Source organism: Acipenser ruthenus, chromosome 16 (genome assembly GCF_902713425.1).
Source record: "Acipenser ruthenus chromosome 16, fAciRut3.2 maternal haplotype, whole genome shotgun sequence".
Classification (NCBI taxonomy): domain Eukaryota; kingdom Metazoa; phylum Chordata; class Actinopteri; order Acipenseriformes; family Acipenseridae; genus Acipenser; species Acipenser ruthenus.
Genome location: NC_081204.1, coordinates 5,234,383 through 5,251,665, shown reverse-complemented (window position 1 = coordinate 5,251,665; position 17,283 = coordinate 5,234,383). Strand labels below are relative to the sequence as shown.

Here is a 17,283-nt window from a genome sequence, read left to right as displayed (position 1 = left end):
ACAAAGCTTCATCCAAACTAACAATAAAAATCCGGGGCAGAGGCACTACAATAGCAATGATCTGGTTCTGTAAAGGGGGCAGCAATGTCATTCGCCGTTCTGACATACCAACGCTGAACCAATACACAGTGGTAATTCATTGCCGTGTCACAGTACCAGTTCATTACCGCCATAACAGGACGACTACAACATTCCATCGAAATCGATTTTGTTGCCAATACACTGATATGATATAACAATATTCCCATGGCGTATTTCCAGACGTGTCTGTAAGGTACTAGGGTTTGCAGGGACTTCATGGCGATGGCTATATCTACCCAAGAAATGCAATATAGGGGGTCTCTGCAAATGTCATTTTCATATAGCTGGTAGCTTGAATAGAATCCAAACCATAAAAGGCACTAGGCACTCCTGCTTCTTCCCCCGTTGCTCTGCTGGTGGCAATCTCCATTTAAATGTGATAACAGCAACATGTGTGTGAATCAGCTATGAATGAGCCTCAACAGCATGTACAGAGCTGTGTATATTATAGTTGATTAATATGTACAACGGGTATTTCTCAGACATAGAGTCCGAAGTCAACTAAACTGACATACCGACAAATAAAATAAACGCATGTAGGTATTTTACTGTAAGTGTTTAACCAAAAGATGTGCTAGAAGTATTTGGAGGCATGTCTTACTATAATTGGGACGTATTATTTTAGGTCAAATTTACTTTTTAAAAACCCCAAATGAGCTTAGAAAATAAGCTAGACAAACAACTGTGGTTTTTATCTGTGTCAGATATCCTCTCCACAGACAGGTTAATCAGTAACGCGTTGCTTTATATTTATTAACAGAAACTGTTTGACTTGGACAGTTGACAGATTTGAATTTACATAAAGAAGGAAGTGTAGCAAGTAATGAAGTATTATACTGTTAGACAAAACTACAGCACAAACTACGGTACCTACGTTGGTTTTTTATACAGAGCCAATTGTTATTATTGATTTTCTAATTATCGTTTTTTAACTGCTGGAGGTAATGATGGATCGCGAAAAGAATAGCGGGACACGAGCCCCATTGCAATCCCTGAGACTGCGAGAGAACCAGGCACTGGCTATACGGGATCCGAAAAGTCGTTCGCACAACAATAAAGCGAACACAGACAGGAGCATTTACTATGAAACGTTACTCGATTTCAGCCAACACACAAACTCACAAGCAGTTGACGATGGGCAGCTTCATACTGACACACCTGAAGTAAATGAGATGGATGCAGACGAGACAATAGATCTACCCATCCTTAAAGCACCTCCTGTGTCAGAAAACAACACTAATGAACAAGAAACTACTAAAAATGGGATTAAAGTCACTTTCAACCCGAGAGCTGCTGAGTTTCAGACTCGTAGGAGGTTGTCAGTACCCGAACAAGCGCTCTTGGTTCCTAAATCGATTTTAAAGAAAAGGAGCTCCGTTTGCTTTGGCATTGAACCAGTTAACCGGCGAGTTGGGTTCAACCCCGGCTCACCTACAAAAGGCGAAGATTCTGAGGAAACGGGGACTGTGCGGGCTTCTATTTTCAACAGCACAGGTGTGAATTACAAGCAGGCTGGCTGGTCCTGCAGAGGTACAAGAAGAAAAAGCGAATTATGCTTGCCGAGTAGTGACGAGTTCGTCAGGGCTCTGTTCGAAATGAAAACTGAAATTATTTCAGACCCGTGCCAATAGTCAGTCAATACAAAATCTGTTTGTACAAAAGCAAAACACTGACTAAGCAAGTACCGTTTGTCATGAATAACGACATCAAATGTCCTGGACTGTATTTGTGTTAAAAAGAATCAAATCAAATCAACCGGGATTTTGAACATACAGTACAGGTACCATATTTGCTCTGCATATGGTGTTTGAATTTGGGCAACACCAATGATGTGCTGGTTCACACACAACCTTGGGTGACATTTTATGTGGACAACACAAAATTATATGGACTTGATATATTGACCTCTGTACTGGTATGCAGATGCAGTTATTTATGCGATTCGTTTCCCAAATGGTGTTATAGCCAGCAGTATCCTTTTTGTGAATTTCCCTGCAGTATAGTGTGTACACTGCTGCTGTAAATGTTTACGATGTGCAATTACTGTAGTTTTAGAAAAAATAATATTTTTCAAAAGACAATCCAAATCTCTTGTATTAAGTCTGTTTCTTTGCATGGAGCCTACTTTAGTGTCAAAAGGTGTATTACTTTTTGAGTGATGTAGTTCTGTATAGCCTACATGTGTGTTTTGCTTCTTCTTGTTTGTGGACATTAGCGTGCAATACTGTAAATAAAGCCAAATAACCTCATTTCATATCCGACCAGTTCGGTCTTTCCATTGTTTTTTGTTTTTTTTTTAAATCCTGGTGCAATTGTTGAATATTCTATTTAGTGACTGCTTCAAAATTCACGGGTCACCTACTTTTTTGTAAGCGTATCCTTCTTAGTACTGTAATTGTATGCTGCAGGTGTCATAAACTTGAAAACATTTGGTCACTGTGCCCGACAGTGTAATAACGATTTTGAAAATACAGTATACAGTAGAATTAACTGGCCCAACCATAAGAACTTGCATTAAGGAACTGCCACACCAATGTCACAATTGAATGAACGGTTCTCAGGATATATTTAAAAATGTAAGTGTGATACATAACGGACTCAATGTAGTGGCAAAATACATGCAAGCCTACCTGCACGTTATACAGTACTTTGGAAAAATGTAACAAGGCAACGGTACTGAATGGTGCATAATGCTTTAAGTTACAAAAAAAGTAATTAAATTCAGCCTGCTACAGTTTTCCTGTACTTGCACACAACGCACAGTAAGAATATCCATACCCGTATGTAGTTCACATTTCAACGTAAGGATGTAATACGAACAACAAATATATTGAATCTAATATATACTGCACACTGAAACCAAGACCTCGCCATACACTCTTAAGGTATATCACCATTACACCGCACATTACTTGTCTTTATTAATCCATTGTAAAATATACAGTAGCAGGTTTACCCAATTATTTACTGCAATCAGCATATACAATATTTGCCCAGTAATCTAACCTGCAGTTGCTCTGTTTGGTTTTAGTCTAAATGTAGCCTTCTGCAGAGTACACTCTGTTTGATCAGAAAACAGAGCAAGTGCTCAGTGTGGTTTAGTGTTTATTTATTTACACGGGCTTATATATCGCTGCTGAAAGAAGAAAAAAAATCCCTAAAGTGAATGCAGTTTGTATTTGAGGGATGTCCTGAAATCGTTTTACCGTGTATTTTTTTCCAGTCTGATGGAGGACCCAATCTTCCTGTATTCACATGATTGCAGCTTTAAGAACGAGCCTGGCGGGCTGTTGAGGAGGGCGATCCCAGTGTCAGATGAAACAAATTCTGAAAAATGATCCTTTGCGCGATATGTTTGGAAGAGTGACGGAATATTTAAACAATTCAGCGCCGCAGTGAAAGACCACACGATCTCCTCTTACCAAATTGGTAAATGTAGGCAGATGGAGGTCTGTGAAAAAGGGTGGGCACCGGTTTACAGGACAACATCTTTACAGTAGTATCACTTTATATAGCTATGTTGTAGCTGACCAACTCATTGAATGACTATACGTATTGTCTTTTGTTCTTACCAGTTTGGATTTCTGAGTCTCACAACGTTTTGTAGGCTATATCCTACAAAGTCTTACATAGTGTAGACACACTGATTTGGGAGACAGAAGTCGCATTTTCTCACATTGCCAAAGTTTCTCAGGTTTACAGCTGGGATTGTTTTCTTCAACATGGGTCCTTTTTTTGCATTGATATCACTGAGCTGTTTGGGTATGCTGTTGGGGTGCCAACTTCCCCAAGACTGGAGACCCCAGACCGAGTCCTGCAGGGCTGAGCTAGCGGAGATCATTGTTTTTGCTAAAGTGCTGGCTCTCCACAAGGATTCTTACAGCGTTTACAACTACCTGCCCTGGCAGTATGACACGGACCTGTTTTACTCGGCGGAGATTGAGATGCTGTGCGACCAGGCGTGGGGCAGCATGTTGGAAGTGCCAGCCGGGTCCCGTTTCAATGTCACCGGGCTTGGGTACTTTCCATGCTACTCGTACAGCGTTGTGGAGAACAATGCATATTACTTCTTCTTAAGGTAGGAAAATCAAAATACGGTGTGTGTGTGTGCGTGTGTCATTAATATGGTATGTATTTCACTTATACTGTATTCGACCAAGAATGTATCTTGTTATATGTTTAGTTTCACTGGTTGATATTAATCTTATTAATCCTGGGTATCTGTTTGCATACTTTTGCAATAGTCTAATCTAATGAAACACCAGATTTTCTGCGCTGTCCAGTTTGTTTATAGTAGCTGTAACAGTGGTAGAGGTCGTTTCAGCTGCAGATACACTGTGCAACTGTACCTACAGTACGTCCTGCTGAGTACAGAGACTCAGGTTGCCTCCTGCATGGCATCCTTCTTGACATGTACCTGTATTAAAAGGCAATGCGCAATTAATCAACGAAAGGCGTGTTTTGACTTAAATCGCAGTCAACCGCACATTCAGATAAGCATAGTGCAGTTCAGCTGAGGCATGCTGTATTATGTATCGTATTATACAGACTACAGACTTAAAACTGTAAAACTATTATTATTATTATTATTATTATTATAATAATAATAATAAGTAAAAACATTCCCCTACATTTAAAAACACGTTCATTTTCATGCTCACACATAGTGGAATTTGGCAAAAGCAGATTGTGTTTTTTTCTTTCTGTAGCTAGTAATTGTGTAGGTTATATCCCACAGGCATTATCTGAAGAATAAACAACACTGATTATGTGACGAGGAAGACCCCCCACAATCCTCTTGGTGACAAACTGGGAATAAGAGAAATCTAAAGCAGCTGTTGTCGAGGCTGGATATGTCATCAGGCACAGGGATGCACTGCGCTGATCTGCCATATATATATAATTTAAAACCTATTTCCAAAATGACCATTTCTTTGCAAGAAAGCCGATCATCCTAGTTTTCCAGGACTGGCCATAATAAATACATAGGAACTATCCCTTGGATTTGGAAGAGAAGCTGACCTACTGTAGGGTATAGCACAGTTCATGGTGAATGTGAGTGGGTGCTTGATCAAGAGTGACATATTCTCAATTTTTTTCATGTACAGTACAGTATTAGCGCTTTCTGCACACTTTTATTAATTACAAAAACACAAACAAAACAAAAACTACCAAGGAGTGCTAACTAAACTATAAACTAGAACATTTCACAAGTAACACTAGCTAGCTTTCTGCCTGCACTGCCTCTACACTGGCTTCGCACAGAGGCCGACAGACACTCTACAAACATTTAACCCTGCTTTTATACCTCCCTGCTTAACCACAGACAGGTGTCCCTCATTCCATTAGAACCAGGTGTTTCCCATCCTGGTTCTAATTCTAACCCAAAGCATTCTGGGACATGTAGTCCTCAATCCTCCAGGACTACATTTTCATTCTGGGACATGTAGTCCCAATCCTCCAGGACTACATTTTCATTTTTCCTCCCCCTACTCTGCCTCAATATACAAGGTGATTAGAAAGTAAATCAATGATATGGTGCATTGATGTGGTAAACTTACTTTCTAATCACCCTGTATATTTGTTTCTTCAAAGACTCAAAGGAAAAGCAGTCTGTTTCATTCAAGCTAATGTAATTGCAGTTAACTGCAGCTCAAGGCCAATGAAGACACAGGGGTGGAAGCTGTTGCTATTGTGCTTCCCTTTAAAATATACAGCCTGCTTCTGTTTTACAGCATCACGTATTTCTCCTGGCTTATGAGTCTCCTATCATGCAGTTATGCATATGTAACTATCTGTCTTAAAATTAACAGGAGTGGCAAGAATGCTGTATAACTGACCCCTGCAGAGCACAGAAAAACAAACTGGGGAATTCTGCTTGGTGGTTGTTGAGGCTTTTTGTTCATGGTGATAATATGAAATAATTGTCACCTATTCTGTACCCTCATCCTGTAGTTATTCCATTCCAAGACAACTGTGTTTGTGGCTAGCATGAGGTGTATACTTGCAATTTCTGCTGCATCATCTACACTAGTCTGTCTCTCATGGTCACCAGTGAAAACAAGGTAAGCAATTCAATGTGTTCTAAACCACTCGACACTAAGTACCTTGTCAAAGAAGTCCTAATGAAATAGTCATAAAATGGTATAGAGGGGCACACCTGAGATTAACCTGAGTTAAACTAATTTCAGATGAACACATGAAGCACTTAATTCCACTCTCATTGTGAGTGTGATATGGCTGACTCCATCCTGCCCATTGCAGTCATCCCCCTGACTCACTCACTCAGCCAGGAAGATACATGAGTGAATGAGATGGTACTCGACTCACCAACATGCCAACATCCATGTGTTCACATGTCACAGTTCATATTTGTCAAGCTTGGACTCTTGTGTAAACCGAGCAAACCTGGCAGCTGGTTCCAGTTAGGGAGGAGGAGTAGATTATTCTTTTTCTTTTCTTTTCTTTAAGATTCTCCTTATTGTGTGAAAGGGATATGTGAAATGGAAACACCAGCCTTGCAGTGCAGCAATTTTAAGTAAAGCAATATGTCCTTATATAAACAGAGCCCCAAACAGAAATAATCCTCCCGTGAAGGAGGCAGACATTGATTTGAGCAAACCCCTTCCATCTTAAGAGCAGCTTCTGATTACCAAAAGCTACAGACACAACATCTAATTGGTCTACGTCTATACTGTTGGTCCACAAACAGTTCCCTGCTCCTCAGCTGTAAATAGATGTTACTTCTAAGAGAGATCGGGTTTGTTGGGGGATAGACTTTGAGGGAGCTTGTTTGTTAAATTCATTCCATTTTAATGTGGGAGAAGTCTTGTGACATCCCTGCCCAGCTTTCATACTGACAGGGAAGAACTAAGAGATTTCCTGGTCTAAACATTCCTGTGCGCTCACTGTATATCTTAATAAAAACTCCACTTTGCTGTTCTTCTGATCCTCCCACAATAGAGGTGGTTGTAGGAGGTGTAGATTTATTTTGATATAAGCACTCAAAATGTGAAGGGAGATCTTCTAATTTATGAAACTATTCAGCTGATGGGTGATGCAGGGTCTCTTTCATATATCCAGGAGTATGTTGTTCAAGAATGTCCAACTGGAAGAGTAGTGTGTGTGTAGTTTCAATCTCTCTCCATCTCTCTCTCTCTCTCTCACACACACACACACCCAGAGGGCAATTTTGTCTAACGTTTATTGGCAACCAAATACAAAACCAAACAATAGTACTGTATGTTGCACAAATGAAGAAATCATGTGTGTTTTATTAAGAGTTCTTGCAGTATTTGTTTAATGGTGCTCATGGGTGCACAGGGTTCTTGGGAACCCTTTTCTAATGCCCTATTGAACTGTTCATGGCACCACTTTAAAAGACTCCAGTGAAGGCTTCTTATCCAAAAATAACTCCCTATTCCCCTTGTTCTGGAGTCTGGGGTAGGCAGCTGTAATTCTTAATAGAATTGTCCTGTTGAAAAGAGATTTGCTTGGCATCGTACCGAAATACAATTGCTTTCTGGCGTGTGCAGGTTTTGTTTTTTGATGCATTGCGAGAGGCTGACTTTTTTGTTGTTTTATTGCTTGGAATAATGATTCATCATTTTTTATGCTATTAATTACTCCAATTGGCAAGTAAAAACAATAAAAGTTTAATTTAAATGTAAAATATATACAGTATAGTGTTCTCTTATTATAAGGCGACCCTTTATACTGCAGATCTGTTTATAGGACAGTATGGGCATGGCTGCAATTTGCCCCATAATTCCACAAACATTCTCGTTATACAGTAATACGGAGCACCAAGACAGAGGCACAGTCAGTCTCTAACTATGGCTTACATTTTCCTTATGTGGAAGCAGGCCAAATGATACAAATGTTTAGCTTAATTTAAAATTGACAGTTTGCTGCAGACAGATGTGGGGATGCAAAAATAAACAACTACAGAAATAAATACTAAGCAATATAAGACCTCAGAGTTAAATTTATATATATAACCATCTGTACATATTCTTTATACACCTGTAAGACTGAAATACTCAAAAGAGTACACTTGAAGAGCTTATAAACACAAACCACAAAAGTAGACAACAAGATGGCAGGAACAATATTGTAAAGAACAGGGAGATTTTTGATGGCATTCCAGATGGAATAACCAGGTTCAATTCAATTCTGTAGTAAACACTTGTTCAGTACATAAATGCGTCGTACATAGTACTAAGTGTATATTACAGACTTTATTGATCCACTTGGGATTATGTCTGTTAGGTATAGCTATAAATCAGGCCTTTAAAGCTCTACAAGGAAATTAATTCCAGATTTGAATACTCCATTCTCCAAGCCTTCATCTGTTAATGAACAATCAGTTCCATAAGACTTCATCTGCTCAGAAGAAATGACTCAGATTTGAAACTTGAGAACCACTGAATACATCATAAAGTGACAGGCAGACAAGTACCATACAGTATACTGTAATATTGACTGATATACTTAGTTAGAATATATAAATAAAATAAACTGTTCCAACAATAACGGAATGCTGCTAAGTATTTGTCATCCATAACATAAAACACCCAATAATAAGATTGTAAGAATACTAAAAATAAACTAGTAAAATTCTATGACAAATGTTTCAAGTCCTTAGCAATATAAGATCAAGTTTATAGAAAACACATTGAAATTCCTCCTCCCCGCAACCCAGGTTTTGTATGACAATCCTAATTGCATGGCTCACTTTCGGATACAGTTTTATTATGGGAGGAAAAAAAGAGAAAATCTGCACAGGGTACTTTGGGCTGCCTGCCAGAGCACGCAAATGAATGAAAGAGCTGGGTCTCTAACAAGAGGCAGACCAAATAAGCTTTCTGTTTTTCTTGTTTTTTCATTTTTCACTAACCAAACGTATTGCATTAAAAACTCTCCCACCTGAAGCTATTGTTGACTGCTGTGGTCTGAGAGGCAGATCAGTAATTCTGGACTGCAGAGCTGGTCAAGATAGATGGTGGTCAGGAAGTAAAATATGCAATACAGCCTTTCACCTCTGGATTGCGAGTTCATTTCCCATATGATGTCCGTTTGCATGGCGAGTTTTTTGTATGGGAAAGTCAGATAAGCGGTCAAGCACATTTTAGGCTTCTTGCTAGCGTAATCAATTTAAAACGCTAGGGTTTGTTCCACTGAACAGGTTCCAAAATTCACAGGCTTTAAGTTTTCCAAAATAATTCTGTATGATGGTTCGCTATGATGCCCAGGTTATATATAAACAATTTATTCATTCTTTAGCGTTCCAGTGATTTCATTTAAACTCTAAGGAGGCTATTTTTATATACCTGATATGTCCCATATTTTCCCTCAAGGACTCTGAGACATTTTGAAATATCTGTACAAAGTGCAGTCGGTGTAAAAGTAAAACAAAAAAAGATATATTCATTAGATACAGTATATTATAATTCTTTACATACTATATTCTACAAAAATTACAATCTTAGTTCACGAATAAGAACCAACACAGACTGCTATTAAGTAATGTCCCAGGCCACACATGAAAGTATAAATTATACCATATTATTTCATAGAGCTATGCCAGTGTTTTGGGGAGTGTTATGATTTATCATGATAGTTACACTGGCATTCACTTTGTTGTGTCTTAACTCTACCCTGTGTTGAAAAGGGCTCCAAGAAGAAATGTCTCTGTGATAGAACAAAACAAGCAACCAAACAAAAAACAGATGTCTGTTGTCACATAGCATCAAACAACCATGAGAGAAATGTCTGCATTGCCAACAGCACGTCGTATGAGAGTTTAAAGAGTTCATGGGGTTCAAAGAGGTCTTTGCAAATTAATCTCAAGCATAATAAAAGTGTCGTTCTTCTCTTTAGGATGGATGAGAATTACAACATCATCCCCCACGGAGTTAACTTCCAGGATCCCATTTTCACAGATACAGCAGAGAACCGACGTATGTTTGCCAGCCTCTTCCAGTTCGCAAACTGCTCCAGTGGAACCCAGATCGAAACCTACACCCCGGACTGGGAGTTCCAGGAGGACAGCAGGGTAAGCCATGCACAACCAAACCCAGTCACCCAGCGGCAAGCACCAGTGCTGTAGGGTTATAGTTATAGTCCAATCCCTAGCTACCATTACTGTCAAATTCTGTGTACAAGTTGCATTTCCAGGCAAGTTGTAAGGTCTTTGATATAAGCTTAAATACTGGCAGCTTATACACCACAATTTCGAGGGTTTTGAGTCAGAAGTTTTTTTTTTTTTTTTATCCTCAATTGTAATCTTTAAATGTCCTATTTTGGTATATTTTAAAACTCAAAGGGGGGGGGCATGCCTGTCATTGGTTGCCAGGCTTTACTTATAAACAGCACTTATAAACAGGTAAGGCAGATGTCCAGAAGAAGCTAAATATACCTTTGACAGGATCACATAGCCTGTCCCAAAACTTCACCAGCTGCATAAACACAAAGACAAGATTCTTGACATTACAATAATATATATATATATATATATATACACACACACAGTTGAGGGAGGGGGGCTTCTGTTGAATATATTTTAACAATCTTTTTTAAAGAAGTTATCCCCAGTATAGAGCTATCCCAGGGAGCTGCTGTTTATATTCAATTTGTCTTTTCAAGTAGGACCCCCTACTGCTGACAAGTATCAATCGTGCGTGGAGGGGCCTTCACGAACATGTTTTACTCTCTGGTACAATTCCACTCAAGGGGCTGAGATGACCCCACACCTCCAGCTTTCAACAGTAACTCAGGGCCGAGAGCTGGTGGTGGTCCTGCTTGTGTTCATTAGAACAGCTGCTGAATCAGCATGAGGGGGAATAATATCCTTAGTGATCTCACAGTCTCTGTCTGTTCAAAAAAAAAAAAAAAAAAATGCAAGCTTGTCCAACAATATGTAGGGTGAATCGTATTTACCTTGGAAGTGAATGCTACCACTCAGTTTAGCTGTTGATGTACAAACAACTTAACGTAGTCACAAACTTGGAGTCCTTAAAATAACCTTCCTAATTGAATTCTGCTAGTTTTGCACCATTACCACCATTATTTTCCTTTCAAATTCAGTAGAACATGACTTAAAATTGCAATAGGTGGGCAACTTCAACGGGATTTATTCTTTATGATCCTATTATTCCTGCTGAAGAGCTGAGAGCTGGTTAACTCATACATATAATCGACAGCCAGCCCTCATCAAATGCTATATCAAATGCTCTGTCTGGTTTTAAAGCGGTGCCATGTGATTCTGTGTTTTACACATGTAAGGCATGTGCCGCTGTGATGGAGACACTGGAACACATTCGGCTAAAGGATTCAGGAGCAGATGAAAGTAAAGGCTAATGCTCTGAGGGAGCCCTCAGGGTAATGAGTAATTCTGTTATTGGGTACCTCCCCATTTTCAAGGATAATTACACATGAAAAATGTCAGAACAAAGCCCTTGACTCTAAATATGAAAAAAAATTAATAAAAGTGACGGAGGGGGAGCGGAGAGGGTAGGGGGGAGAGATGGAGAGATAGTGCCTGTGAGTGATGGGGAGTTTTGCCTCTTGCAAACCTGGCAGCTCTACAAAAACATAGTCCACCTCCAAAACCATGGCATCGTGTTCTGCTAAGCTCTGTGCTAGTACCAGAGGCCAGACTGCCAAAATATAGAAACAACCTTTCAGAGCCAGGCTATCACATTCACACTACGCCCGAGGGCTCGGCTTACTGCCACAATGGTGAAACATGTCAGGAACGAAACATGGAAAAATAACCAAACAGCAATCACAGACACAAACAAAAATTCTGAAATGATTTTGATTTATTTTTTAAATATGAAAAATAATGAACATATTGTGGTTGTATATGACACCCATGGTAAAACAGCACATCTTCTATTTGCACATCTGGGCAATTGTGCAACTAAATGTCTAGTTGCTACCCAGAACTAATATGGGTCTACCTACAGTAAAGTGGATCCATGCTACAATGGCGTAATCCATGTTAACTCTGACAAAATGCTCAGAGCTGTCTCAGAAGCTTACAGTGTAAAGCCCACTGTTGGATAGCATGGATGTATTTCTTCAGCTGTATGGTTATTTTTGATGCTGCTCCCTCTGACCCAGTAATATTATCAATATCACATCAAAAAAAAGATAAGTTGCTCCAATTGAAACTCTGTCTTAGCCCACTCCGTTATTTTGAACCTCTGTAATGTTTGTGGTTTATAACCAGAAACAGACGGGATGAATAATTATACAGGAAATATGTATTTTTTATGCAACCCCAGGGAAATTGGTTAATTTAAAACTATCCATGAAAGCGGCTGTGCTTAGTTTTTTTCAGATGTGCGGAAGGCTATTATATGCACTACATGGTGCTTCACCTCCATGAGAGAAAAACTGCCACTCAGTCCCTCGTATTCAACAAATAGGCAATACTGCCTGTTTTTGATTAAACCGTTTTAGAAAATCGATATACAGTATAAAGTCTGCAAATCATAATAATAAAACAAGCCATGACAACATTATATGAAAGGCATACAAACCTGACTCCCCGATCTACACTCATACCTTATTGACTACAAACTTTCACCGGCATATGCATTTTACATCCATGTAACACATATGTTTTTTCCTCTGGTTGTTTCTCCCTGCAGCTACTATGCTCCACGGTGCAAAAGGCCCTGTTTGAGGAGGAGGAGCGAGTGAAGACGCTCTCACAGAAAGTGCGCTCGCTGGAGAAGGCTAACAACCACCTGAAGGACAAGGTGAAGAAGATGAAGCGCTCCATACAACAGGCCAAGAAGGAGAGCAAGCAAGAGGCCTTGCTGATCAAGCAGCAGCGCGAGAAGGAGAAGGCCGTCAAGCAGGACACGAGCAAGGACCACCTCAAGAAGCCTCTCAAGAAAATAATCAGCAACAAACTGAAAAAATAAACACATTTAACAAAAAGGAGCAAGCCTCTCTGCTGGGAGGCAGGCAAATACTGTCATTCCCAAATGAATTCCCTAAGGAACAGACCCATTTTTAGCAGGTATATGTATTTCGTATGCATATGAGATAGTAGGCCCTATTGTAAATTATAAAACTATTTAACTTTAATTGAATTGATGATTTTTTGTTTTAAAAAATGTATTTAAAGAGGCCAGTAAAACTATTACATTAACACAAGTTGTGGGAATACCAAATAGAGCCAAGTACGCCCCACACAGTATATCAGTAGAATATCATATAATGATGATTAAGGTACTTCACTGGGATTTTTACTGCAAAGAACTTGAAGTGAAAGTCACATCTGAATTTACCACACTGCATTAGATATTAGCAAATTACATCTTTATTGTTCGAGTTATACACGTTAACATTCCCTCTTAATTAAATGTATTTAAACACAAACAATGTCTTTAAGGAAGATGGCCATAGTGAATTGATATGTTGTTGGATTCACTCTGTGGCATTTCTAAGGCAATAGGAAGGTGATCAACTTTAAACAAGCAACTACACAGTACAGCCTAAAGGGGTCATTTTTCAATGGCTACTTTGGCAGTTGTACGCAGTAGAATATTTTTAATTGTAATGGCTTCCACTCTACAGCGATAGAGTAGAAACTAAAGTGCTATGTGTGTGTGAACTGTGAGTGCTGAGCACTTGTTAAACACAACCTCCATTCATATCAGTGTTACAGCTAAAGAGATTGTGTTTTCTGGTTGATAGTCAAACTGCAGGCAGCTCATAGATTATAACTATAATCTCCCGTCATCTAAAAATAATAATATTTTGTATTGCAAGCATAGTATCTAGCACAGGTGTTAGTTTAGAATGTAAGTTATCGTTATTCTAATTGTTGTACTCAAATACAAAATAAAATACATATTCATTTTCAGTCTTATTCATTTCTTGAAATGTGTTTTACTGGGTTTTGGTCGTGGTTTATATCCCAGACACTTTACTTGTTAATACAGCAAAACATGTAGACAAGATGCAAATAGACACAAAAATAAACTTGACTTACATGGTGCCTTTCCTGGACATGCATAATGTGGCAATGCAATACCAAAAATACAAATAAAAAAAAATGAATACAAACAACAGTAATACAAAGTGCACACACATACGGTCCTCATAATCTTGTAATAACCACGTTAAAATATTTATATCAAATTGATAAAAGTGTATCATAAAGGTTTGTTGGAGAATAGTGCAAAATCAAGGCAGTTACTGTGTTAGACAGAGTGATGGAAATGTGGACAGACAAGATCATTGCATAAGGGTCCCCATATTTCGACTGACGACCCTAAACATATTATGTACTGTTCAAACGAGTATGTTCTGATTCAAAACAGAGCACTTACAAGACGGAGGGGGTTGGGCTCTCTGATATCTCTGGGAAATGAGTTGAAGATCCTGGAGACATAACGAATAGACTCTCAATTAAACCCAGATGGCCTTATACTGATACCAAAAACAAATATTCCATCAGGACCAATTATTTTTGTCATTTTTATAAAAATGTTTTTTTGTTTTATCATAGGACAAACCAAACAGATCCCCAATGCCTGGACTTGTTTTGAGTTTTTTGGGGGGATAACAACATTTATTGAAAAAAAAAAAAAAAAAGCTAAAACAACTTATTAAAAGCCCACAGACAAGCATTGATAAGCCATTATGATGTAACAGCACCACCTCATTTCACATTTTATTGGGATTCTGTTTATTGCACTGGTACCTACTAATGTTAACATGAAGAAACATACTTGATACAACTGGATTTAATTCCGTTTGTTCCAATAAATCCGTTGTGGGGTTCTGGCCCTTCCTGTTTCCTTGACAGTTCATGAATCATGAAAAGTGCCAGCACTGAAGATATTTCACAGGCTGAATGAAGGTTTGGAGTGCTGCTCGATGAGCCTTGTTAATTCTGCAGGTTTAACATCATGTCAGCAACAGGCTTCTGCTCAGGAATCAGCAGACATTGAAAAATGTGTTAGAAGACAGATCCTGGCCTTGGAAACTGAGCCTGCTTTAAAAAAACTCGACAGCAGCACAGTATGAGGCTGCCCATTGCAAAGGCATGCGTGCCTTTCAAAAATATCATAATCTTCTTGGTTGTTTTGCAATCCTTGCAATTGCTGAACAAGCCCATAAATGTTACAATTAGATACAGTAAATCACCTAGATGACGATGTTACATAGTATCATCTAAGCCTGGGGAAAAACATGTTAAATTGTTATTGTCAAGACAGGACTGTTTCAACCCAGAGGAAATGTTCTGTTTGTACAATTCATCCTTGGATAACCTGGGCGAGATCTAATCCCCGCCCCCCGCCAACCCCTTTCAAGTGAAAGTTAATCCTTATAAAACCAAGTACTGCACATGTTAGGTTAAAGCCTTACATAGTCTATATATAGCATTTGTAGTCTTGTTCACCAATGCAAGTACTCACATATTTATGGCCCAAACAGTTTTAACATAATCAATTTAAGGTCATCAATTTCCCCTTCCGACTTAGCGGTAACACAATCTCTGTTTTAAAGATCAGGTGTACTGTTCTTTATTTTTTTTTTGGTTGCAAGAAGAAATTTTCCTGCAATATGTCAAATGCTATCAACTGTACTATCCACAGTCCCCTGTTCTGTATGTTACACAGCATGACGTTTTCATTTGTTGTACAGGCCAACAGTCAAAATAAATGATCCATAACATCATTTTTTTTCCCCAGAATTATATTTTATTGACTTTTCAATAGCACTCACAAGGCATTCATCTCCCACAACGATACATCAATCATATTAAATACAGCTATGTAATTCCGTAACTATATGAATTAAATAAATAAATAAATACCATAAAATGTTAGTGATCTCTAGTCGAAAGACTGTAAGTAAATTGTTACAGTATGCCAGAGACTAGAAAATTCTGAACATTTATCCAAATAAAAAAAGTGTATCTTTTCAAGTGTTAATGCCTCTAAAGCCAGATTTCTCCACAGCAGTAAGGTCGTAGGTTCAGTATCCTTCCAGGTATAAAGGACAGCTTCTTTAGCAAGAATTAAAAGAGTAAGAAGTAGTCTATGTTCTGGATAAGAAAGAGATAGATCAGAAGTATCTCCAGGTATAGCCAGATTGGGAGAGATATTTATATGACTATTATTTGATTTATATGAAAGAAAACATCTGACCAGAATTTACCTGCATGGACCTATCATCCTCCTGCTCACTAGTAAATCCATCTCCGTTACATATGTGAGCAGGAGGATGATGGGAAATGCAGTTCTGAGAGGTCCATGCAGGTACATGTGAAGCCATCTTGAGGCAGGAAATGCAATTTAAAAGTTTAAAAAAGTGGTCAAAATGTAAAAAAATAAAATAAAAAAAAATAAAACAATACACACACCTTACATAAAGAGTTGTAGCAACACATGGGGACATGTAACACAATAAAATAAAAAGGTCTCTATATACCCTTTAATACTTAACTATGGTCTTGATTATGCTTCCTTGACTCCTAATCATCCTAACGCAACCAATAGTTCCCAAAATACTCCAAACAGGCACTGTTGTTCATGATGTGTGGGGTTTAGCTGAACTCTGTGTGCGTTTGTGGATCAGATCATCCCAGTTGAACTGAGTCGTGTTCTGCTGGTGGGTGTCAAGATCCCTCAGTAATATCATAAAAAGACCAAGCCAGTTGATCAGGAATGTCAGAGAATGTATGGATTTCATTTAACCAATCTGGGAATGGGCTTTGTTCTTTTTTTAAATTGAAAGAAAGTTGTAAAAGGCATGTGTAAAGAATTTATAAATAGCAGTAATGAAAACCAATACACTGTAAGAATGCTTCGTATAAGCAACAGCAAACTGAACTTAATTATTGTCTGTCTTGTAAATAAGCAACAGCTTTTGGTTGATCTTACTGGTAATTATCAGAAATTCTTTAAACACGAGAGAATTAAAAAGAGTGGATGTTACTTTAGTAACTTTCTTTATTTCTTGTCTACAGCAAATGTGAATGTTTTCAATTTATCACAACTGCACGGCTAGGGTTAGTCAAAGGTACAGCTGCTAATCTCATATTATGACAAGTAATTGTTTATCTTATTTAATTATTCACATTCCTCAGTTATCAAAACAAAATGCATGTCGCCAGAGTAGTTTGAACAATTGAGTGTCTGATAATTAATATACCTGTCTGATATG

At 38.4% G+C, this 17,283-nt stretch overlaps 1 protein-coding gene across 1 annotated transcript; it reads left to right on the top strand.

Moving 5' to 3' along the window:
- Positions 1-3,259: 3,259 nt before the first annotated feature.
- On the top strand, positions 3,260-13,975 carry LOC117412135 (coiled-coil domain-containing protein 3-like). Its single transcript, XM_058988549.1, has 3 exons — positions 3,260-4,159; positions 9,964-10,138; positions 12,744-13,975. Exons 1-3 carry the CDS (start codon positions 3,804-3,806, stop codon positions 13,020-13,022), a joined length of 810 nt encoding a protein of 269 aa, XP_058844532.1. The 5' UTR covers positions 3,260-3,803; the 3' UTR covers positions 13,023-13,975.
- The last annotated feature ends 3,308 nt before the right edge of the window (positions 13,976-17,283 follow it).

Coding starts and splice junctions, on each gene's coding strand:
- LOC117412135 (XM_058988549.1), top strand. CDS start 3,804: ATGGGTCCTTTTTTTGCATTGATATCACTGAGCTGTTTGGGTATGCTG. Junction 4,160..9,963: donor GCATATTACTTCTTCTTAAG/GTAGGAAAATCA, acceptor TCTTCTCTTTAG/GATGGATGAGAATTACAACA. Junction 10,139..12,743: donor AGTTCCAGGAGGACAGCAGG/GTAAGCCATGCA, acceptor TTCTCCCTGCAG/CTACTATGCTCCACGGTGCA.